This window comes from Crinia signifera, chromosome 3 (genome assembly GCF_055691185.1).
Source record: "Crinia signifera chromosome 3, ASM5569118v1, whole genome shotgun sequence".
Taxonomy (NCBI): Eukaryota; Metazoa; Chordata; class Amphibia; order Anura; family Myobatrachidae; genus Crinia; species Crinia signifera.
Genome location: NC_139219.1, coordinates 62,379,808 through 62,404,595, shown reverse-complemented (window position 1 = coordinate 62,404,595; position 24,788 = coordinate 62,379,808). Strand labels below are relative to the sequence as shown.

Genomic DNA, 24,788 nt, shown 5'->3' with positions numbered 1-24,788 from the left:
GAGGACTGAGTTTTTGATTCACTCCCTTGTGGTGTAAAGAGACTTTTCTGAACTGTACTGTGTTGAGAATTAACACCTAATATCATTACCAGTTTTTAAGCTAAACATTTTGTCCCTCTGCTGCTCCTAGTTCCAAACGGATCCGATACGTAATCCCGGCGGTCGGGATCCCGGCGCTGCGCTCGCCACGCAGCGGGCCCGGTGCCTCACTACGCTCGGCACGCTATTTTATTCTCCCTCTATGGGTGTCGTGGACACCCACGGAGGGAGAAAGTTTCGGGATTCCAGTGTCGGGATTCTGAACGCCGGGATCCCGACCGCCGGCAAATTGACCGCATCCCGTTCCAAACCTACTGTAGCTAGTGGAATATATAGGCCTGCACATGAGGATTTTGATGCCAAACAAGCCTGTCCATTGCACAGTCTGCTAATCTAAATCCCATAGAAGTGTGATTGGTTGAACTATTTTTTAAACACTCCTAAATTAACTTTTGTATAATATTTGCGCAGATACAGGTATGTCCTCATACATCTAGCCTTAATACACTATGGTATGAGTGAGTGGACGGTTTCCAGCTTCTTAGTCATAAAATGATGCAACTAGGATGCATCGGGAGACTCTGCTGGAGATTAGAATACGGAGCACAACAGAACTTGTTTTGGAAAAAAGCTACAGCTGCTACATTATTTTGTATACAGATTCACAGACTCAGTCACACATATATACAAGTGTCCTCTATCAAATTATCCCACACCCCCCCCTGGTGCATCCTAGTCTCAACGAAGACATTTTTGGCAAAAAAGTCACCCAACACTAGAAAAGTCACATGGGACATGATGTGCCGACAGGGGCTGTTGGCGTGACTGCAGAAAATATGCATGAGGACACATCTTTACCCAGCTATCCATAAAACCGGCATCAGACTTAGGGCAACCTACAATTTTACATTGCTTCCCAATTTCCACATAAAGAATGGGGCCAGATGCAAAGGACTGCAAGTCCGGTGGCCTTCCAGGATGCCGGACGAACTCAGAGGTTTCTTTAAAGGGGCAAACATTTGCAAGGCATGGTTTTAAATGATTGCCCCTTTAAAAAAAAACTCTGAGTTCAGCAGTCATCCCGCTGACAGTTGTCAAAAATCACTTTCTCATTAGGATACATTGGAAAAACATCTCCAATAATATGCTAGTTATTCCCTAGTTTTGTGATGGGCAATGACGGCTGATGGAGAATAGCTAGAATGGCATCTGTTTCCAACAATGGAATAGGTTCTAACCCCCCTTTCACAGCACTTTCATGCTGACACAACCAATCATACACTTCCTGCTAGTGCACCGAGAGCCTCAAAATAGACTAAATCCACATTTCTACATCTCTAATACTAGTCAGTTTAATAAAATTCCTGCAGTGTCATGTATTCATGTACTGGGTGTGATTGAATTATGAAAATAATTGACTTTCTATTTTAAAAGCTTCAGTACCAGTAGGTTAAACTGTACTTGAACTTATTCACAAAATCTTGTAGCACAGTGCTGTAAAAATACTTTAGCTTTCTGCAAATGAGGAAATAATATATCCAAGAGATAACTTAATGCAAACATGTGCTGTTTAATGTAAAATAAGATGTACTGTACATCCATCTCCACTTCAAGGTAAGGTCTCGCTTTTTTGTCATCGCTGCTTAGCATAATTAAAAGCATCAGCCAGTGACCTTTCTTGAGCATATCTTGTGCAGAAAGGATCCTCTTTCCATCCAGTGCACTTGCAATGTGGAAGGGTCAAGATACTTTAAATTTTTAATATATCTTATGAAATTTGGCCACGGGAAAGTGCACAGCAGCCAAGAATGCTGGGTGCAAACTAACAAGAATGATGGGCTGATAGATAAATGGTGATTCAAGCATCAGTACACAGATGGTTCTGATTTGCTGTGTTCTAAGCTGCTTTGACTGAAGACATAGAATATCCTTCTAGTCATAAATTAGCTCTTTGGAAGGAAACCTTGGCAGTGGAGCCTTACAACCTTCAATTAGTAGGGAAGAAGAATTTGAATGACTGTGGTATTGACATCTGTAGACTTGCATAGTAATCATTTCTAATAGAAATGAATATCTGTTTGAGGAGGTTTTGCATGGCTAATTAACTACTATTGAGAATATGTAATTTTTGCATGTTCTCCCCATTGTCACCTTTCTCTTATGATACAATTATATTTTATTGTAGCAAGGGACACAGTCTATGATTCACAGCACTTGTAGAGAGCATGGAGTACTTCCAACATTCTTAAATATTGTCTTGTGGGAAATGTAATCTTAGATGAGAACCAAACTTTTTTTTTTTTTTGCTTTTCACATTTTATTGCCACAACTACGTTATTTTATTATTATTGTTTTTTTATATATTGCCACAAGGGTTCTGAAGCGCCTGACCATAAATAGTTTAGTGAAAAACAAGAAAATAATGATTTATAGTACAAGGCAATTTAGGACAAGTACATGGTAAATAAAGACCGTTCCATCAGGGGACAGGACACTGATTAAATTATCAGGGTGGCAGAGATATACAGGTTGATTATCCCTTATCCGAAAGGCTCGGGACCACGAGCATTTTGGATAAGCTATTTTTTCAGATTTTGGAATATATATATTTTTTTCCATACTTATCTGGTCCCCTGGGGTAGCCCCGATGTCCACAATGTCCCACAGTGTCCTCTTCAGCGCCATCTCCGGTCCCAGGGGTGCACTGCGCGAGTGCATACTGTGACATCACTGGCTCAATGCAGCCGTGGGACCGGAAATGCCACTGAAGATGATCCCGGAGGCCGCCGTGGACATCGGGGGACGAGGTAAGTATGGGAAATAGGGGGGGACGGACAAAAAAAAACTGAAATATTATGAAAAAACCAAGATTTTTGGAATATTTTGGTTTTTGGAATACACGGATAAGATAGACCTGACCTGCATATAGTGTAACAAAAGCACATGAGGAGAGAGCCCTGCTCATGAGAGCCTTCATTCTAAAGGGGAGAGGAAAACAGACTGGTGTGACACAGAAGGAATAAAAGTGAGCATAGACAGAAGGTTAGGATGAGAAATGGTTAGATTGAATGAAGAAGTAGGTCTTGAGATCCCGTTTAAAGTTTTGTAGGGAGGTGTGGAGTCTGATCTAAAGGGGTAGAAAATTTCTGAGCTACAGAGCACAATGGCCAAAATCTTGGAGGCAGGAATGGGAGGAAGCAACCTGTTGGCAAGAGAGACTGCATGCATTTGTGGAATGAAGAGGGTGGGTGGTAGTGTAAAAAGAGAGATAAGGTCAGTTATGTAGGTGGGAGTAGAATGGGTGATGGCTTTGTAAGTGTGTGTGAGGAGTTTGAATTATATTCTGAAGGGGAGCAAGTGTAGGGCTTGTAAGAGAGGGGAGGTGGACAAAGGGATTCAGTATTGAATCCCGGCGGTCGGGATCCCGGCGTTCAGAATCCCGACGCCGGAATCCCGACAGCCGAAATGCCGACAAGGGGGGGACGTGGATCGCCCCCCCTTGCGGGCTCGCTGCGCTCGCCACGCAGCGGGCCCGGTGCCTCGCTACGCTCGGCACACTAATTTATTCTCCCTCCAGGGGTGTTGTGGACACCCACAGAGGAAGAATGTGTCTGTATTTCGGCGGTTGGGATTTCGGCGTCGGGATTCTGAACGCCGGGATCCCGAACGGCGGGATTGTAACTGCATCCCGGACAAAGTACATTTGGAGAGGAAGGTGAACCGGGCAGCAGCGTTGAGGATAGATTGGAGCGTAGAGAGGTGTTTGACAGGGAGGCCAGAAAGTAGGAGATTACAGTAGTCCAATCTGGAGAAGATTAGTCAGTAGATGAGGGTCTTCTTGGCATCCTGGGTTAGATAGGACCTGATCCTGGAAATATTTTTGAGGAGAAAAGGACAGGACTGTGAAAGATGTATCTATATTTCTAGATCATATATATATATGGGGGGGACTGATTAATTTGCAAACTACATAGCATTGCCGAGGCCCCGAGGCTTATCATATTTTTTGGAAAATATGTGTAACTAAGATCTCTGAATTATCTTCTATTATGTTGGTTTTTCAAATCTTATTACTAATGCCCTATGGTGTGCTGGGGGTTAATACCCTCCCTTTTAGCACCTAAGAGGCATTACTAATTTGACTGAGCAGTTATCACTCTGTAAATGGAATGTCAAAAAGAGCTAATGTAGTTTGATGAGTGAAGTGTGAGAAGCATTGCGGAAAAAAAGTAAAAAAAAAAAAAAAATTAATGTGCTGAAAGATGAATACCAGAACATCAATCAGTCAAACAAATCTAAAGTAACTTGTACCAGCATGTACAAGAAGCACCCTAAAAATATCAATGATAAATCAATATCAATGATTGTTTTACAGTGGTTCCCAAACTTTGTTGAATCATGGCACCATAGAGCATTATTCAAATAATAAACCATAAACAAAAGTTGAGAGACCAAATGATTCATTGTCGTCTTTGTTCAGATGTAATTCATACGTGTAGATGGAAACATGGTAAAACCACCGCGTTTCCTCTTTTAGAAACTTCATAAGGGTATTAAATCTTAAGAATGTGTTGAATTGCTTCAAAGTGAGTTCAGAAACAAACACTTGTATGTTTGGAACCTTATACTGTAGGTGTGTTGTCAAATGTTGCTCTCAAAAGCAAATGAAGGTACATTTGCATATGTATATTAGGAACAATATATATTATATGTGTATGTATATATATATATATCCCATATGTCCCGTTCCTCAAGTCCTTCCACGACCTTCTCTCCCGCCCCCACACACACTTGTACACATATGGCAACCGAGCAAGCAACCTCCTGCACAGTGCACGGAACAAACAGCGGTGATCTCACTCCTTCATTACACCGCCCGTGTTGCGTCCTCAGGACGGCCCAGCACGGTCGCCACTACACGCCTGACAGTGTGCGCCCGCACCCTGACCGACAGGAGCTGTCTCCGTACACGGATCACCACCTGGGATGGCCCCTTGTCACACTCGGGTGATACACAGGTACCCACACACACTTGCTGGTTGAGACTGTCTGCCATTACAAGCGGTCTCGATTGTGAATACATTGTGTTTGTTTCTTCACTTTGTTGCTACAGTATATTGCACTTTCCCTGTGCACTGTATATTCGGAGAATTTGCTTCATTCACTGGTATGTTTTTCGTGTGGTGTCACTTTGTTGAAGCATTGTGTGGTATAATGGCACGCTGACTGAGCAGTTCCCTGACCTACCAGAGCCCTCAGTGATGCATAAATTATTTACCCCATTAGGGGTGGATTCCTGTACATTATGACACTGTTGGACATTAACCAATCAGTGGTGTACTTGTGTTTGAAACGCAATTTGGGCGCAATTTGCCCAGTCTTATTTATTTCTGGGTTTGCATGGCAGTCAGAGCCCCTGAGGAAAACTGTGAGAAACAGTTGAAATGGCTGTTGGGCCGTGTGTATATACCATTTCCATGTCATAAATAAAATCATGTTGGATTTTTTATTCTGAGTGCCGGTTCTTCTATCTTTCTACAAGGAGGGTGAGTGTCAATATATTTCTTCAATACGGATCTGTGCACCGCAACCATAAGGCCATCTATACACTTTAACGTCTGCAACTGAGTGCTGTCTTTCCATGACCTATATATATGTTATTGGGTCCACCACAGCCCCTTAGGAGGGCACCGGAGTGCACAAACCCCAACGGGGGTGGCTGGAGTGCCGGAGGCTGTATATATGTGTATGTGTTGTTTAATGGCAAAAAACAGTAGATTCCGTTTTGTCAGGGTCAACAGAAAAAAGTGCCTTAGTCCAACGGTGTTTTCTGAGTTGTTTCTTACTCTAAAGCCTCATACACACAAAATAAGAAAAGGGCCCTTCTGAGCGATATCTTTTACTATCTCTTCTAGTGTGTACACTTAACATCCTTAATGATGCGCACTCCCACGCATCGTTAATGAACGCCTCCGTAATATGAACAGTTCAGATGAGGGAGGACCTCGTTAAAAAGAGCATGGCCCCCCCCCGTTGCACCCTTCCCTGCCGGAAATGGTATGCATTCACTGATGCTGGCGCTGCACCTGGTCCCACTGCCACCAATGTCACCGGGTACACACATTTGCTAGTGTGAGACATGCCCTAAAATTGGTCATCATATGCCTGAGTTTTTACTGCTGCTCCCTGTTACCTCCCACAGATAGTCTGTGTCAATCATGTCGCACCCTCCGTTGCTAGTGAGTCACTACCAGTGCACCGTGCAACTGCAGCCAATAATTGATCTGTTCCATTAATAGCGGCAAAATGTGTACAATTTTGTATCGGGCCCTTAATGATGAAATGGACAAGATACTGTAGGAATGACATTGCATTGCACAATTATACAAGTAAATCTGGAAAACCTGCAATGCGTGCTAAAGTTTAACAACCACTGCATTAATATATTCATATATAGTAAAGTCAGGACAGACTGTGAACATTCTTATTTTAAGCTGAATGCCAGAGTTTAATACATATAATCAGTCATAAGGAGTGTTACTGCCGTCTTCCTCAGTAAAGGTCAGATAACCTGCATGGAAAAGCAAATGTAGTGATTAAAATCACATTTCATAATTCTTTTTATATTAATTAGGCTCATTGATATGAAAGAAAACTTACTATGAATGGGTTGAGGTTTATGAATATGAATGTAAAACATGAAGACTTCTGGATTCATTCCCAGCAAAGGTTAATAATAAATTCATGTGGTCTTTGGAAATAATGCTGAGCTTTAATTTAAACAAAATTTGTTTCTACAGGAAAAAAAAACTTTAGCTGGAGGGACTTTTTGGCCACTGCACCATGTGATTTTTATATTGGGACATAAAATAATAATTTTGTTATTTTGGGTGTGAGCATTGCCTCCTGCTCATCCGCTCTTATGTATCCCAGTAACATCTTGAGGTTTTTTTTTTTTTTTTTCCTACACATGTCCCTTAAGCTGGGTACATAGACCATTGTGCATAGTGCAGTTTGTATCTACCCAGTTTGTTTAATCACTGTTGTTTCCAATTGTAAAGAAACTGTAAATAAATACATTTAAAGTGGACTTTAATAATTACATATGCCTGTAGCTCATATAAAAATAAAACTGGGTTCAACTTGTTTTTAAAAGCACAAGTTTCACAGGGAGTTGTTTTCCCAATGTGCACTGTAATTGTTTTCTTACACAAGTGGGCACAGGTCAACTATTTATTTATTTTCCACTATTCTGAGATTTTTATTGTTGCTTTACTACACTCAAGCCCAGGGGTCTTCAACCCGTGGCCCGCTGAGTTGTTTTGAGTGGCCCCGCCTGTCGTAAAAAAAAAACAACAACCTTCTGCGCTAGTCCCCTTTGCATGTGGGATATTGTGGAGGTGGATGTGCAGTGGCTGGGGCGGGCGGGCATTGTGTATTTCCTGATGCCACGCACCCGTCCCGCCTGCACCATTTCAGTGGAGAGAGTGACAGCCGCCAGCCCTCTGACAGAGCTGTTGTGTTTCCTGAGACCTCTGCCAGGGATACGGAGCATATTGTGACATTTCAGAAGATTCAGGCAGGTTTCTTAGGGAAGGGGGAAGTTGGCTGAAAGCAGTGCTAACTACGGGGGGGGGGGGGAGTGGCTGGCTGCAATGCAGTGCTGACTATGGGGGGCGAGCTGGCTGCAATGTTGTGCTGAACATGGGGGGGGGGGTGGGTGGGCTGCAATGCGGTGCTGACTATGGGAGGGCTGGCAAGCTGTGAAATGTGGTGCTGACTATGGAGGGCAATACTGGGGCATTTTGTGAGTGACACTACTGGTGGCATTTTGTGAGGGACACTACTGGTGGCATTTTATGAGGGAAACTATATGTAACTGGCCCTACTGGGGACAGGATATGTAACTGGCACTACTGGGGACAGGATATGTAACTGGCACTACTGGGGACAGGATATGTAACTGGCACTACTGGGGACATCTGTACCAGCACTACTGGGGACATGATATGTAACTGGCACTACTGGGGACATGATATGTAACTGGCACTACTGAGGACATCTTTATATGTAAATAATAACTTCACATCATGTGAAAAAAATATGAGCACAGACCTTGAAGAAGACAACTCGGAGACAGTGTGGGCAGAGATAACCGACAATAATAAAAAAACAAAAAACAAAATTATAATAGGGGTATGCTATAGACCACCAAATATAAACGAAAGGGAAGAGTCTCTTCTTTTAAACCAAATCAAACAAGCATCAAATCAGGATCGGGTATTAATTATGGGGGATTTTAATTTAGCCGACATTGATTGGGAAAACGAAACAGGTAAATCAGCAAGAAGCAATGGGTTCTTAAGCTTACTTAAAGACCAGTTTATTACACAAATGGTAGAAACTCCAACTCGTGATGAGGCACTCTTGGACAGTATTAACAAATAACACAGACTAAGTTTCAAACACAAAAGTAATTGAACAATTAGGGAACAGTGATCACAATATGGTTTCACTGGAAATCAACTTCAGTAAATTACATCAAAAAGGATCTGCAAAAATACTAAACTTCAGAAAAGCGAACTTTGAATTATTCAGGGAAGCCCTAACAGGAATTGGGTGGGAAATGGTTATGGAGAGAAAAAATGCAGAGGAAATGTGGGATACTCTAAAAAAGGTGCTTGATTCACTAACTATTGAATACATTCCTAAAGGAACTAAGGGTAAATTCAACAAAAAAAGCCACCATGGTTGGACAAAAAAGTAAGGTCAGCGATCAACAATAAAACCAAAGCCTTTAAATTCTATAAAAATAACTTAAATGAGGAGGCGTTCGCAAAATACAAAGACTCAAACAAAACTTGTAAAGGGGTAATCAAAGCAGCTAAAATATTATATGAAGAGTGCATAGCCACTGAAAGCAAAACCAACCCAAAGAAGTTTTTTAAATACATAAATAGTAAACGTTTAATTAAGGAAAACATAGGCCCACTAACTGATACTAGTGGAAAAAGTGTTACTGAGGACAAGAGAAAGGCAAAACTGTTAAATGAGTTCTTCTCATCAGTATTTACTAAGGGAGAGCAGACTGTGGAACGAACATTTACCATAAACGGGACAAATAAGCCAGATCTCATTGTAGATTTCATGCCAAAGGAAATAATACTGAGGCTAAGCAAACTCAAAACAAATAAATCACCAGGGCCAGATGGGATTCATCCGAGGGTATAAATGGAATTAAGGGATGAACTAGCTACCCCCCTACAATATATCTTTAGCAAGTCACTATTGTCAGGTATAGTACCAAAAGATTGGAGAATAGCAGAGGTAGTGCCAATATTCAAAAAAGGAAGATCCCGCTAATTACAGACCCGTTAGTTTAACATCAATTGTGGGTAAACTATTTGAAGGATTTTTAAGGGATGGTATCCAGGAATATTTAGACCATCACATCTACTCAGTACTAACCAACATGGGTTCGTGAAAAATCGTTCTTGCCAAACTAATCTACTAGGGTTCTATAAAGAGGTTAGCAAGGGTAATTATGCCACTGTATAAAGCATTGGTGAGACCTCACCTCGAGTACGGAGTGCAGTTCTGGGCCCCACACTATAAAAAGGATGTCATAGAATTAGAAAAAGTCCAAAGGCGAGCAACAAAGCTTATTAGGGGAATGGAGAATTTAAGCTACGGGGAGAAATTAAGCAATTTGGGACTATTTACATAGGAAAAGAGACGTTTAAGGGGGGACATGCTCAACATGTACAAGTATATCAAGGGCCACTATAAGGAACTGTCACACACCCTCTTTTCTACTAGAAAGGAATCTAGGACACGAGGGCATGAGTATAGATTAGAAGAAAAAAGATTTCATTCAGCTAGTAGAAAGAATTTCTTTACGGTCAGAACAGTCAAACTCTGGAACTCTCTTCCCAGAGACGTGGTAACGGCTGGCTCACTAAATGCGTTCAAGGCAAAGTTGGACAAACATTTACTGGAGAAAAACATCCATGGGTACAAATAAGAAATATAATCTGTCTGTAAAATATCAGAACCTACCAAATCAGCAATGGATATCTATACCAGGTTGAACTAGATGGACGCAAGTCTTTTTTCAGCCTTACCTACTATGTAACTATGTACCAGCACTACTGGGGACATGATATGTAACTGGTACTAAATATGTGCATGGCAAGGCAAATTCAGTGCCCTTAGATAGTACACAAACTTTGTTTCATGTTTTGGGACCTTGTTTCATGCAAAAAATAACATATATTTGTGTGTGTTTGATGTGTTTCTACAGCATTAATTCAAGATACCTCATTGAAATCTAAAAATATTCCAAAATACAGAATAATCCGTTATCCAAAGTACTGCTGATCCCAAGCATTTTGGATAAAGGAAATTCAACCCGTAATATGAAAAATTCTACATACTTTATTTATGCACTGTAAACTTAGAACACCTGGTTTATATTATCAGGCTGCGATGTTATTTAGACCTGTAGTTCATATACTGTTATAATATACAGTAACTCAACATATTTTAAATATCATACAGTAGTTTCATGTGTCCGAATGGGTTTAGCACGTCTAAAGCTCCCATCTGCACTGATTTTCCCAAGACCGTCCCGCTTGCACAGTCAGATGTTTGTTGCAGTATTTTCCTATACTTGTACTGAATTAACCAATTTACAGCACAGTGTGAAATACGTCTTTTCAGCCATTTTATCTTTCTTGGGTTTTAAAAAGTACAATATGGTGGATTTTATGGCCTGTGTGAGTTGCGTGCCAGTTTTCTGTAAATCAAACAAAGTAACATTTAAAAACAAAAAATCCAATTCACCTACTGTATCTCACTAAATAGTAGCTCAACCTATAAAATAGCCTCTACTACAAGTAGATGCCCTATTCAATTGTGCGACTTCTCCTCTTGGAAAAGTCTCACGCAATCCGCCCCCCCTTCCCGGGCAGCAGGATCGCATGCGGTCCTTTCACATATGATATAGCATGCAATCCCAATCAAGATCGTCCAAATTGAATGCGATCCATCAGATCGCTTCTGCAGCCAGTGCGACTCACATGCAAGTCCCTTAGGGTATGGCCAGCGTAAATTTTGCTGGAAGCAACAGCCTGAAATTTGGGTATTACAAGCGGTGTACTCTTACTTATTAATCTGTACCACTTTTTGTGTAGTCCGAGGTGAAGACACAAAGACTAGAGGTGAAGAATGATGAAGAAGACAAAGGCATCAAGACAGAACGCTGTCATTCGCCAAAACCACGTCCGCTACAGAAAATACCAAAGGTAGATTATTTTACATTAATGCTCAAGGAAATACTAGTCATTTCATTGGTTCTACCTTTTCTATGCATTTTTTTTTTTTTACACATCTGGTGGATATTTCATCCCATATGGTGGCCAGCATTTTGGCATTGGGATTGGTGGATATACATATTAATATATACAGCCTCTGTTGAGTAATGAAACCAGTAAATGTATGGGCTCCTTATGTTTCATTATACAGATTAATTTAAAGAAAACCGATGGCAATTATATGAGCACAAGCAATGTCACATATGATACAGATTGTCTTAAGGACACTACCTATGGAGAATCCAGTAGGTCTCATAACAGAGCTCCAGTGGATTTGTATCCAGAATTAGTCAATGTTAAAAGACCAATGGTAAGGCTGGCTGCAAGATACATTCACGTTCTATTATACTACTGTCCACTTGTATACTACTTATACCATTTGGTAAGAGTTTTAAAAAAATATATAATCAGGTCTTTAAACTCTTTTACAATCATAATGCTATCATATTCTATATCTAATGTGTCGTTATTTAACCCCTTCCCGACATTTGACGTACATTTACGTCATGGTCGGGAAGCACTTCCCGACACATGGCGTAAATGTACGTCATGGATTTAAACTGTCACCGCGTCTATAGACGCGGTGACAGTTTCAACATGTCTGCTGTCCCTGACAGCAGACATGTCCGTGCATGCCCCGGGGGGGCTGCGATGCCGCCCCCCCGTCGGCGATCGCTGTGATTGGCTGTTCAGTGTGAACAGCCATTCACAGCGTTTTCCTGTGTCACCGGCGAATAACGTTCGCCGGTGACACGGGATCAGAGGTGATTGGTGCTGTAAAGTACAGCACCAATCACCGCGGGGTGTAAGGGTGACACTGGTGTCACCCCACCTCACCCCGCCCGCCCCCAAAGGCCGTGATTGGTCCGTCGGTCCGACGGACCAATCACAGCCAAGGAGGGGGATTTAAACTAACGGTGACTGCACTGCAGACGCCATTCCGGTCTGGAAAGCGTGCAGTGCGGTCACCGTACCCCCCTGCCGCCATACTGACCAGAATACTTGCTGCAATACTTACCTGATCGCTGCTGATTGCTTCCTGGATCCTGTTCAATAATTGTGCCTTCCTGTGAAATTGTGCTGCTGCAGTGTACTAGCTAGATAGATAGAGAGATAGATAGATAGAGATAGATAGAGAGAGATAGAGAGAGAGAGATAGAGAGAGATAGAGAGAGATAGAGAGAGAGATAGTGTCAGAGAGTGCTATATTTTGTGCTGCTGCAGTGTGATATAGTTATAGATAGAGAGAGAGAGAGAGAGATAGAGAGAGAGGCCTACTGACAGAGTGCTATATTTTGTGCTGCTGCAGTGTGATAGTTATAGAGAGATAGAGAGAGATAGAGAGAGAGAGATAGAGAGAGATAGAGAGAGATAGAGAGAGAGATAGTGTCAGAGAGTGCTATATTTTGTGCTGCTGCAGTGTGATATAGTTATAGATAGAGAGAGAGAGAGAGAGATAGAGAGAGAGGCCTACTGACAGAGTGCTATATTTTGTGCTGCTGCAGTGTGATAGTTATAGAGAGATAGAGAGAGATAGAGAGAGAGAGATAGAGAGAGATAGAGAGAGATAGTGACAGATTGTGCTATATATTTTTTATATAACTGACTGCTGCCCCCTCCTTTTGTGCTGATCAGTATAAATTAACTGATCAGCAACTTTTTGGGGGCGCAGGTTTTTTTTAATATATAGATATACCTGTCAGTGCTGCTGCTGCAGTGTCATAGAGTGATAGATAGTGATAGATAGTGAGAGATAGAGAGATAGAGAGAGATAGTGATAGAGAGTGCTAAATTTTGTGTCTGCTGTCCCCGCCTTTTGTGCTGATCACTATATCTGAGGTGATCAGCAACTTTTTTGGGGGTACAGAGGTTTTTTTTTTTTTATATATACCTGTCAGTTGCACCAAAGGTTGTGCACCTGCTGCACCTCACTGGTAATCAGTGTCGCATCACTGATCACCTTTTTTTTTTGTGTGTGTGCTGTGGGGTATTTTTTTAATTTTTTTTTTTACACACACTGTGATTTTGTGGGTGTCCTGTGGCCGCTGTGCGCTGATCAGTGACGTACATCACTGATCATCTCTTTCGGCACAGGGTTGATCTATTTTTTTTTTTTTTTTTGATCAAATTCCTGTTGCCTTTGAGCGCTGTTCAGTGACAGACGTTACTGACCAACATCTGTGCTCAATTTTTGGCGCAGGACCTTTTTTTTTTTAACCCCTTCCTTTTTTTTTTTTTAACCCCTTCATTTTTTTTTTTTTTAACACCTTCATTTTTTTTTTTTTTTATTGGTATAAAGTATTTTTTTTTTTTCTGCACTACATACACACTACACACTACATACCCCCCGGATTGAAATAAAGTTTGTGCCCCCCCCTACACTATACACGTGTTGAAACATTTCACTACCGGTAACACAAAAATAAAAATGGCATCCCAAATGTCCTCCCAAATGTCCTCCCAAATGTCCTCCCAATCATCCAGGAGAATGTATTCAGTGGAGGAGGCATATGCCATGCTTGCTTCTGACTCTGACACAGCCAGTGATGCAAGCGGGGAATTTGAAGGATTTGCCTTAAGCTCCTCTTCCTCCTCTGCTGATGAGGGACCCCCTCAAAGACGCCCCCGTAGATCAGCTGAGATTCCCCCCCCAATAATTGATCTAGTATGGACCCCACCACCAGACAATTTTGAGCCCCAGGTTCCTGAGTTTTTGGCCATGCCAGGAATCCAATTTGATTCCACAGGTCTCAGAGAAATTGACTTTTTCAAATTATTTTTCTCTGATGATTTTATAAATTTAATGGTGGACCAAACTAATTTATATGCCCAGCAGTTTATTGCTCAAAACCCCACGTCATCATTTGCTAGGTGGACCCCTGTAGATGCAGTAGAGATGATGACGTTTTGGGGTCTGGTGTTTCATATGGGCATAGTAAAAAAGCCAGAAATTAGGCAATATTGGAGTACAGATGTTCTGTACAGTACTCCATTTTACCGTATGGCCATGCCCCGGACTCGATTTGAGACAATTCTTAAATTCATACATTACACCGATAATGCACAGTGCCCACCCAGAGATGATCCCACCTTTGACCGGCTATTCAAAGTCAGGCCGGTCATTGATCATTTCAGTGCCAAATTTGAAGAGGTGTACATCCCTGAAAAATTTATTTGTATCGACGAGTCCCTTATACATTTTAAAGGAAGGGTTAAATTCCGCCAGTACCTTCCCAGTAAGAGGGCAAGGTATGGCATAAAAATGTATAAACTGTGTGAAAGCACCTCAGGGTACACCCACAGGTTTAGGGTTTATGAAGGGAAGGATTCAAGAATTCAACCGCCAGAATGCCCCCCCTCCCTCGTAGGTGTTAGTGGGAAAATTGTCTGGGATTTAGTGCACCCCTTCCTGGATAAAGGTTATCACCTCTATGTGGATAACTTTTACACTAGCATCCCCCTGTTTAAGGCCCTTGGTTCAAGAGGTACAGCAGCTTGCGGTACTGTGCGCAAGAACCAAAGAGGCCTCCCAAAAACGCACATTGCCCAAGTAATGAGAAGGGGTGAAAGCAGGGGAATATGCACCGAAAATATGTTGTTGGTCAAATATAAGGACAAGAGGGATGTCCTTATACTGACAACAATTCACGGAGACAGTACCACCTCCGTCCCTGTACGAGGTACCAGTACCCACACCTCAAAACCTAATTGTATCCTGGATTACAATAGGTACATGGGCGGAGTGGATCTTTCAGATCAGGTACTGAAGCCGTACAGTGCCCTGCGGAAAACAAAAATCTGGTACAAGAAGGTGGCCGTGTATATCATCCAGATGGCACTGTATAACGCTTACGTGCTATTCCGTTCTACCGGCCAGAGGGGGACATTTATGCACTTTCAAGAGGAAGTCATAAAGGGCCTAATATTTGGGAACCAGCAGGCAGAGGGCCCCAGTACTTCTAGTACTGGCCCCCGTATTGTACCAGGGCAGCATTTTCCTGATGAAATCCCCTCCACTGGAAAAAAGGGCAGGACACAAAAAAGGTGCAAAGTTTGCTATAAAAAGAGAATAAGAAAGCAAACTATTTTCCAGTGTGACACTTGCCCCGACAAACCCGGCCTATGTATAAAGGAGTGTTTTAAATTATACCACACATCTATGGAATATTAGGTTCATAATTTCACCGTGCTTCGGGGGTCTTGCTAATGCCACATAGCACCCACCATTCATTCCACCAGAATCTGAGCCGCAAAATCCAAAAATCACTCCTTCCCTTCTGAGTCCTGCCATGCACCCAACTGGTATTTTTTGGTCACATGTGAGGCATTGCCGTACTCGGGAGATATTGGGGCACAGATTTTGGGGTGCTTTTTCTCCTTCATACCTTCTGAAAATGAAAAATTTTGAGCCAGAACTGCATTTTTGTGTAAAAAATGTAATTTTTCTTTTTCACTGCCCACTTGTATCAAAATTGGTGAAACCCCTGGGGGTTTTAAATGTACACTATACCCCTAGATGAATTCCCTGAGGGGTGTAGTTTTCAAAATGGGGTGACTTGTGGGGGGGTTCCACTGTATTGGTGCTTGGGGGGTCTTGCTAATGCGACATAGCACCCACCAAAATTCCACCAGAATTTGTGCTGCAAACTCCAAATATCACTCCTTCCCTTCTGAGTCCTGCCACTTTTTGGTCACACATGAGGCATTGCCGTACTCGGGAGAAATTGGGGCACAGATTTTGGGGTGCTTTGTCTCCTTCATTCCTTGTGAAAATGAAATATTTTGAGCCAGAACTGCATTTTTGTGTAAAAAAATGTAATTTTTCATTTTCACTGCCCACTTGTATCAAAATTGGTGAAACCCCTGGGGGTTTGAAATGTACACTATACCCCTAGATGAATTCCCTGAGGGGTGTAGTTTGCAAAATGGGGTGACTTGTGGGGGGGTTCCACTGTATTGGTGCAACATAGCACCCACCATTCATTCCACCAGAATCTGTGCTGCAAAATCCAAAAATCACTCCTTCCCTTCTGAGTCCTGCCATGCACCCAACTGGTATTTTTTGGTCACATGTGAGGCATTGCCGTACTCGGGAGAAATTGGGGCACAGATTTTGGGGTGCTTTGTCTCCTTCATTCCTTGTGAAAATGAAATATTTTGAGCCAGAACTGCATTTTTGTGTAAAAAAATGTAATTTTTCATTTTCACTGCCCACTTGTATCAAAATTGGTGAAACCCCTGGGGGTTTGAAATGTACACTATACCCCTAGATGAATTCCCTGAGGGGTGTAGTTTGCAAAATGGGGTGACTTGTGGGGGGGTTCCACTGTATTGGTGCAACATAGCACCCACCATTCATTCCACCAGAATCTGTGCTGCAAAATCCAAAAATCACTCCTTCCCTTCTGAGTCCTGCCATGCACCCAACTGGTATTTTTTGGTCACATGTGAGGCATTGCCGTACTCGGGAGAAATTGGGGCACAGATTTTGGGGTGCTTTTTCTCCTTCATACCTTCTGAAAATGAAAAATTTTGAGCCAGAACTGCATTTTTGTGTAAAAAATGTAATTTTTCTTTTTCACTGCCCACTTGTATCAAAATTGGTGAAACCCCTGGGGGTTTTAAATGTACACTATACCCCTAGATGAATTCCCTGAGGGGTGTAGTTTGCAAAATGGGGTCACTTGTGGGGGGGTTCTACTGTATTGGTGCTTGGGGGGTCTTGCTAATGCGACATAGCACCCACCAAAATTCCACCAGAATCTGAGCTGCAAAATCCAAAAATCACTCCTTCCCTTTTGAGTCCTGCCATGCACCCAACTGGTATTTTTTGGTCACATGTGAGGCATTGCCGTACTCGGGAGAAATTGGGGCACAGATTTTGGGGTGCTTTTTCTCCTTCATACCTTCTGAAAATGAAAAATTTTGAGCCAGAACTGCATTTTTGTGTAAAAAATGTAATTTTTCTTTTTCACTGCCCACTTGTATCAAAATTGGTGAAACCCCTGGGGGTTTTAAATGTACACTATACCCCTAGATGAATTCCCTGAGGGGTGTAGTTTGCAAAATGGGGTCACTTGTGGGGGGGTTCTACTGTATTGGTGCTTGGGGGGTCTTGCTAATGCGACATAGCACCCACCAAAATTCCACCAGAATCTGAGCTGCAAAATCCAAAAATCACTCCTTCCCTTTTGAGTCCTGCCATGCACCCAACTGGTATTTTTTGGTCACATGTGAGGCATTGCCGTACTCGGGAGAAATTGGGGCACAGATTTTGGGGTGCTTTTTCTCCTTCATATCTTCTGAAAATGAAAAATTTTGAGCCAGAACTGCATTTTTGTGTAAAAAATGTAATTTTTCATGTTCACTGCCCACTTGTATCAAAATTGGTGAAACCCCTGGGGGTTTGAAATGTACACTATACCCCTAGATGAATTCCCTGAGGGGTGTAGTTTGCAAAATGGGGTGACTTGTGGGGGGGTTCCACTGTATTGGTGCTTGGGGGGTCTTGCTAATGCGACATAGCACCCACCAAAATTCCACCAGAATCTGAGCCACAAAATCCAAAAATCACTCCTTCCGTTCTGAGTCCTGCCATGCACCCAACTGGTATTTTTTGGTCACATGTGAGGCATTGCCGTACTCGGAAGAAATTGGGGCACATATTTTGGGGTGCTTTTTCTCCTTCATACCTTCTGAAAATGAAAAATTGTGAGCCAGAACTGCATTTTTGTGTAAAAAAATGTAATTTTTCATTTTCACTGCCCACTTGTATCAAAATTGGTGAAACCCCTGGGGGTTTGAAATGTACACTATACCCCTAGATGAATTCCCTGAGGGGTGTACTTTGCAAAATGGGGTGACTTGTGGGGGGGTTCCACTGTATTGGTGCAACATAGCACCCACCATTCATTCCACCAGAATGTGTGCTGCAAAATCCAAAAATCACTCCTTCCGTTCTGAGTCCTGCCATGCACCCAACTGGTATTTTTTGGTCACATGTGAGGCATTGCCGTACTCGGGAGATATTGGGGCACAGATTTTGGGGTGCTTTTTCTCCTTCATACCTTCTGAAAATGAAAAATTTTGAGCCAGAACTGCATTTTTGTGTAAAAAAATGTAATTTTTCATTTTCACTGCCCACTTGTATCAAAATTGGTGAAACCCCTGGGGGTTTGAAATGTACACTATACCCCTAGATGAATTCCCTGAGGGGTGTAGTTTTCAAAATGGGGTGACTTGTGGGGGGGTTCCACTGTATTGGTGCTTGGGGGGTCTTGCTAATGCGACATAGCACCCACCAAAATTCCACCAGAATCTGAGCCGCAAAATCCAAAAATCACTCCTTCCGTTCTGAGTCCTGCCATGCACCCAACTGGTATTTTTTGGTCACATGTGAGGCATTGCCGTACTCGGAAGAAATTGGGGCACATATTTTGGGGTGCTTTTTCTCCTTCATACCTTCTGAAAATGAAAAATTGTGAGCCAGAACTGCATTTTTGTGTAAAAAAATGTAATTTTTCATTTTCACTGCCCACTTGTATCAAAATTGGTGAAACCCCTGGGGGTTTGAAATGTACACTATACCCCTAGATGAATTCCCTGAGGGGTGTACTTTGCAAAATGGGGTGACTTGTGGGGGGGTTCCACTGTATTGGTGCAACATAGCACCCACCATTCATTCCACCAGAATCTGTGCTGCAAAATCCAAAAATCACTCCTTCCCTTCTGAGTCCTGCCATGCACCCAACTGGTATTTTTTGGTCACATGTGAGGCATTGCCGTACTCGGGAGAAATTGGGGCACAGATTTTGGGGTGCTTTTTCTCCTTCATACCTTCTGAAAATGAAAAATTTTGAGCCAGAACTGCATTTTTGTGTAAAAAAATGTAATTTTTCATTTTCACTGCCCACTTGTATCAAAATTGGTGAAACCCCTGGGGGTTTGAAATGTACACTATACCCCTAGATGAATTCCCTGAGGGGTGTAGTTTGCAAAATGGGGTGACTTGTGGGGGGGTTCCACTGTATTGGTGCTTGGGGGGTCTTGCTAATGCGACATAGCACCCACCAAAATTCCACCAGAATCTGAGCTGCAAAATCCAAAAATCACTCCTTCCCTTTTGAGTCCTGCCATGCACCCAACTGGTATTTTTTGGTCACATGTGAGGCATTGCTGTACTCGGGAGAAATTGGGGCACAGATTTTGGGGTGCTTTGTCTCCTTCATACCTTCTGAAAATGACAAATTTGGAGCCAGAACTGCATTTTTGTGTAAAAAAAATAATTTTTCATTTTCACTGCCCAGTTGTACCACAATTGGTGAAACCCCTGCGGGTTTGAAATGTACACTATACCCCTAGCTGAATTCCCTGAGGGGTGTAGTTTGCAAAATGGGGTCACTTGTGGGGGGGTTCCTAACTTTTAGCATGTTATGGTGCCTAGAAACCTACATGGTGCCTAAAAAATAATCTCATAAAAAGGAGGCTCCAAAATCAAGTAGGTGCTCCTTCTATTATGAAGCCTGTGGTTTGGTCACCGTGCACACTAGGGCCACATATAGGATATTTATGAAAACAAAAGAATTGGGGGAATCAATTTTTAGTCACATTTCTCTAGTAAAATGTACTGTGTTCCTTAGAAAAATGTATTAAAATTGCAAATCTGCAAAAAAAAAGAAATTTTGAAATTTCACCTACACTTTGTTTTAATTCCTGTGAAACACCTAAAGGGTTAACAAACTTCCAAAATGCTGTTTTGAATACTGTGAGGGGTGCAGTTTTTGAAATGGCATCATTTATGGGGGTGTCTCACATACAAGTCCCTCAAAGTCACATCAGAACTGAACTGGTCCCTAAAAAAATCAGTGTTTGAAATTTTCTTGAAAATTTGAGAATTTGCTATTCATATTGTAAGCCTCCTAGTGTCCCAAAAAATTAAAAGGAAGTTGAAATAATGATGTCAACATAAAGTAGACATATGGTCTATGTTAGTTATTCACTATTTTGAGTGGTAAGATTATTTGTCTCACAAGCAGAAAATTTAACATTTTGCAAATCGCTAAATTTTCCATTTTTTCACGATATTTTGGTATTTTTCACAAAAAAACACAGACTGTATCGACCCAAATTTACCACTAATTTGAAGTACAATGTGTCACGAAAAAACAATCTCAAAACCACTGGGATAAGTAAAAGCAAAAAAAAGTTATCCCCACTTAAGTGAGACATGTCAGATTTGAAAAAAATGGCTCTGTCAGGAACGCAAAAACTAGCTCTGTCAGGAAGGGGTTAAAGAAAAAAAATGATTTGCTATAAAACATTTTAAGTTTTGAAACATGGGTTCCTTAGCCTTTAAAGCTTAATGAAAAGATTTAAATTAATTTCACGACAAAACATCAATTTATTTTGCATATACTGTATTATATTGTACAGAATGTCAATGGCAGGGAATTGGAGCCATTATACAACAGATAAAATGCAGCTTAAAGCATTTTAATAGTTTCAACAGTAAAATTGTCCTTTATTCACATGACCCCAAATGCTGTGCGCAAACCCTTAGAAAGAACACAAATAAAGTGTCATAAAAAACATGCAGGACATTGAAATTGTGTATAAACAGTGCTGTGGCAGCAGAGATCAAACCTAAATAAGTAGCAGAACCCAAGGGTTACAGATCGGAGGCGATGATGGTACAAGTGAGAAAACAGGGTCCTGCTAGTTAGAGCTCACAGTCTAAAGCTGAGGGGCTATACAGAAAGGTGAGACCATAAGCAAGGAGGGTTATGTTAAGAGCGGGAAACTTTGTGGAGAGTCTAATAGGGAGAGAGTTCCATTGGTAGAAAGCAGCATGAGAAAGGTCTCAGCGGGAGGGGAGTAAACAATCATGGGTGGAGTGAGGCAGCTAGGCAGGAGTGTAAAGGAAAACGTCAGCATTGTAAACAGGAGAGGATTGGGTGAGGACCTTGTGCTTGTAACAAATTTTAATTGGGATCTGAAGGGGATGCAGATGTAACTGTAAACTGTAGTGTGGCATACGGTATATTGGGGGTTATTGTGCTGTGGCATATTGTGTATAAAGGACACTGTTGCTATGCTATCCATCTGGGGGCACAGTGGTGTGGCATATTACGTGTTGGTGCCATACAATGAACTGGGCACCAGAGCTAGGTATGGGAGTCTGATGGAATGTGTGGTTCATTTACAGTATTTGTTTGCTATTGATGGTCTGTTTCTAAACCTTTTGTGCTGGCTCCTAAATTTTCTATGTTTGTTGAGCTCTGTATCTAACTGGTGATGTTCTGGAGGTTTGGACTGAAGTAAATAGGCGAGATGAAGAACCTCCAGAAATACAATCCAAACCCAGCTCTTTTCACAAATGAATACTGAACACATTTTGTCTTAGATTAGTTTTTTTAAATAGATATACTGTATAGATGGATGGACGACTAGATAGATAGCTCTAATATGAGATATTTATATATTTATAACCAAGACTTGTGAATCTGTGGTAAAAAAAATTCTGAATATACTGTATGTACTGTATTGATTCTATTATGTAATAAATGCTGTTCTATCAGTAAAGGTTGAGTATCCCGTATCCAAAATGCTCGGGACCAGGAGAATATTGGATAACGGATTATTCCGTATTTTGGAATATTTTAATATTTCAATGATGTATTTTGAAGTAACTTGCATTTTTTGCTGTATAAACACATCAAACACATGAAATGCACACAAATATATATTATTTGTTCAAAAAACAAGGTTTCAAAACATGAAACAAATTTTGTGTACTATCTCAGCTATTGAATTTGAATGCCAAGCAATCTTCTTGTACATATAATAATTCGGATAACGGATATTCGGATACGGGATACTCAACCTGTACTGCCAGAACACCTGGTTTGTATTGCTAGTGTAGGCTGTGATTTATTGTACATTATAACAGGATTCTTTTCAATATCATACAGTAGTTTCATGTGTTAAATTGAGTTGTGCACATGTCTATAGCTCCTGTCTCCCCTGATTTTCCTTACAGTCAAATGTTTGTCGCATTAGTTTCCTATACTGGTGCTGAATTAACCCAGATGACAGGACAGTGTGAAATTGGTATTTTTAGCCATTCTATCTTTCTTGGGTTTTAAAAAGTACAATATGGTGGCTTTTACGGCCTTGGTAAACTACAGGGCAATGTGGTTGCACTTGTTTTGTGCAGTCTATACATCAGACATAAAGTAACATTTTTAAAATCCAATTCACCTACTGTATCTCACTAAATAGTAGCTCAACCTACAAAGTACCCTCCACTACAGGTAACTGGCAACTCCAGCCTGCAGTTCGGGAATTACTATCAGTTTACTCTTGCATATTAATCTGTACCACTTTCTGTGTAGGTTTTTTGGGGGACAGGGGGAAAGGACGGTCAGTCGCACAGGTTTATTTACAAATGTATTTCAGACAGGACCCTCATGGAAGTAGAATTATTCCTTTATATTTAGGAAGAGGGTGTGCTACCACTGGACATGGATCGAGGTTCAAGCAAAAAGGAGAAAAGGAAATGTCTTTCTGTGTGGTGCACCTCATGAGAAAAATAGCATCAAATTTAGCTTTTATTAACTTATATTAAAAGACAAAGAGGCGAAATATAGACAAAACAGTGAAACATAAAACACGGACAGTGTATTAAAAAGGATAAGCGAATTTATCCTCACTCAGTGTGGCCCAATTCCCCTGTGGTCCCCTTTAAGAGTTTGCAAACGGTGTTTCTTTTTTAATTAGAACCGTGCTGACAGGCAGTGAGTACTAGTATTGTGGGAGTACAACATGCTTTACTATATGTGCCCTGTCAGATTGGAGTTGTGTCCAGAAATCTGGAAATGCCTATCACCTTAAGCACTGTGGCTTGGAAACTGTGTAACCAATATAACAATTAATCCCAGATAGTGTGGTATTAATTAGGGAGTTACAGAGGCCCCTCCAAAAAGCACACCAGTGTCTGAGCAATCACCATACAATTGGGACTGCAGATCTCCCCAGCCTGCGGTAGCCAATGAGGACTGCCACTCCTCTGGCACCCCGTGTTAGCCGGGGGTATAGATATGATACACTGGTGGTTAACCCTTCAAGAGCTAAGGCATGCGGTGGCGTGTCAATTACAGCGCCGTCCGAGTTATTGCCCGCTCTAGAAGGTAAGGAGGGAGCTCATACACAGCGAGCAAGGCAGGCGGCAGCGTGTCAAGTACAACGCTGTCCGTCTTATAGCCTGTTCCTAATAAATACAAGGTAGCGGCAAAAGTAAACAGAGACTATGGTGAGCGGCGGCGTGCCAAATACAACGCCGTCCGACTTAACACCAGCTCTGTAAAACAGCAAGCTGCAGCGCAGATGTCTCACGCTGCAGCCTGAGACAATTAGTGAGCCCAGTGGAGACTGGCGTTCACTTGGTCTAAAAATAAAACTGGACACAATCAAAATGCAGTATAAGTGGGGAGGGGAAAAGGGAATAACACACTGAGGGTTAGGTCAGTGTACACTTCGCAAACAGAGCTTCAGCAGGACCTGATGAAGCTCTGTTTGCGAAGTGTACACTGACCTAACCCTCAGGTCCTGATGAAGCTCTGTTTGCGAAGTGTACACTGACCTAACCCTCAGTGTGTTATTTCATATTTTGGAAATAATTAACACGGTCAAGAATTTACTGCATGGGAAGAGAAAGACATATGCTGTCCTCGCTATGCAAATGTACATGAATTCTGCAACATGTCATCACAGTTGTCTTTATTTGCATGGTATTTTTCATAATACAGATTAATTCAAAGAAAACCGATGGAAATTTTATGAGCACAAGCAATGTCGAATATGATGGAGATTGTCTTCAGGACACTATCTATGGAGAATCCAGTAGGTGTCAGAACAGAGCTCCAGTGGATTTGTACCCAGAACTAGTCCATATTAAAAGACCAATGGTAAGGCTGGCTGTAAGATGCGTTCATGCTCCAATATACTGTACATTGTACACTACTTATACTATTTGGGAGATAAGTAGTGCAGGTAAGAAGTTTAAATTGGGTTCTGAATGGTATGGGGAGTGCAGGGTTTGTACGAGAGGGGAAACAAATGTAACTAAATATGTTGCTGCAGGCAACACCGGTGCCTATATGTTGACAAAGTAAATGCTGATAAATGTAGACTGCATAATGATCATTTTCCAGTAGCAATTTATCAAAATCTAAGTTTTTATGTAATTTTGCTGGTGTAATTTAAAACGGCAATATATTAAAAAACAAAACCCTATGTGTTTAGTTGGAAAATAAAAACTATCAAGATACAGTGCTATTTTGCTACCAGTGAAACCCATTGATCATCATTAAATAA

General features: G+C 41.5%; 1 protein-coding gene across 5 annotated transcripts in view; it reads left to right on the top strand.

Moving 5' to 3' along the window:
* VRK2 (VRK serine/threonine kinase 2) overlaps positions 1-24,788 on the top strand; it is an 80,706-nt gene that overhangs the window by 52,982 nt on the left and 2,936 nt on the right. For 3 of the 5 annotated variants that reach the window (XM_083175894.1, XM_083175895.1, XM_083175892.1), the window contains exons 12-14: positions 11,235-11,345; positions 11,566-11,724; positions 24,221-24,379. In XM_083175894.1, coding sequence (XP_083032020.1) covers positions 11,235-11,345; positions 11,566-11,724; positions 24,221-24,379 — 429 coding nt within the window. The remainder of the gene's footprint in view (positions 1-11,234; positions 11,346-11,565; positions 11,725-24,220; positions 24,380-24,788) is intronic. The other 2 variants (XM_083175896.1, XM_083175897.1) reach the window with 2 other exon arrangements.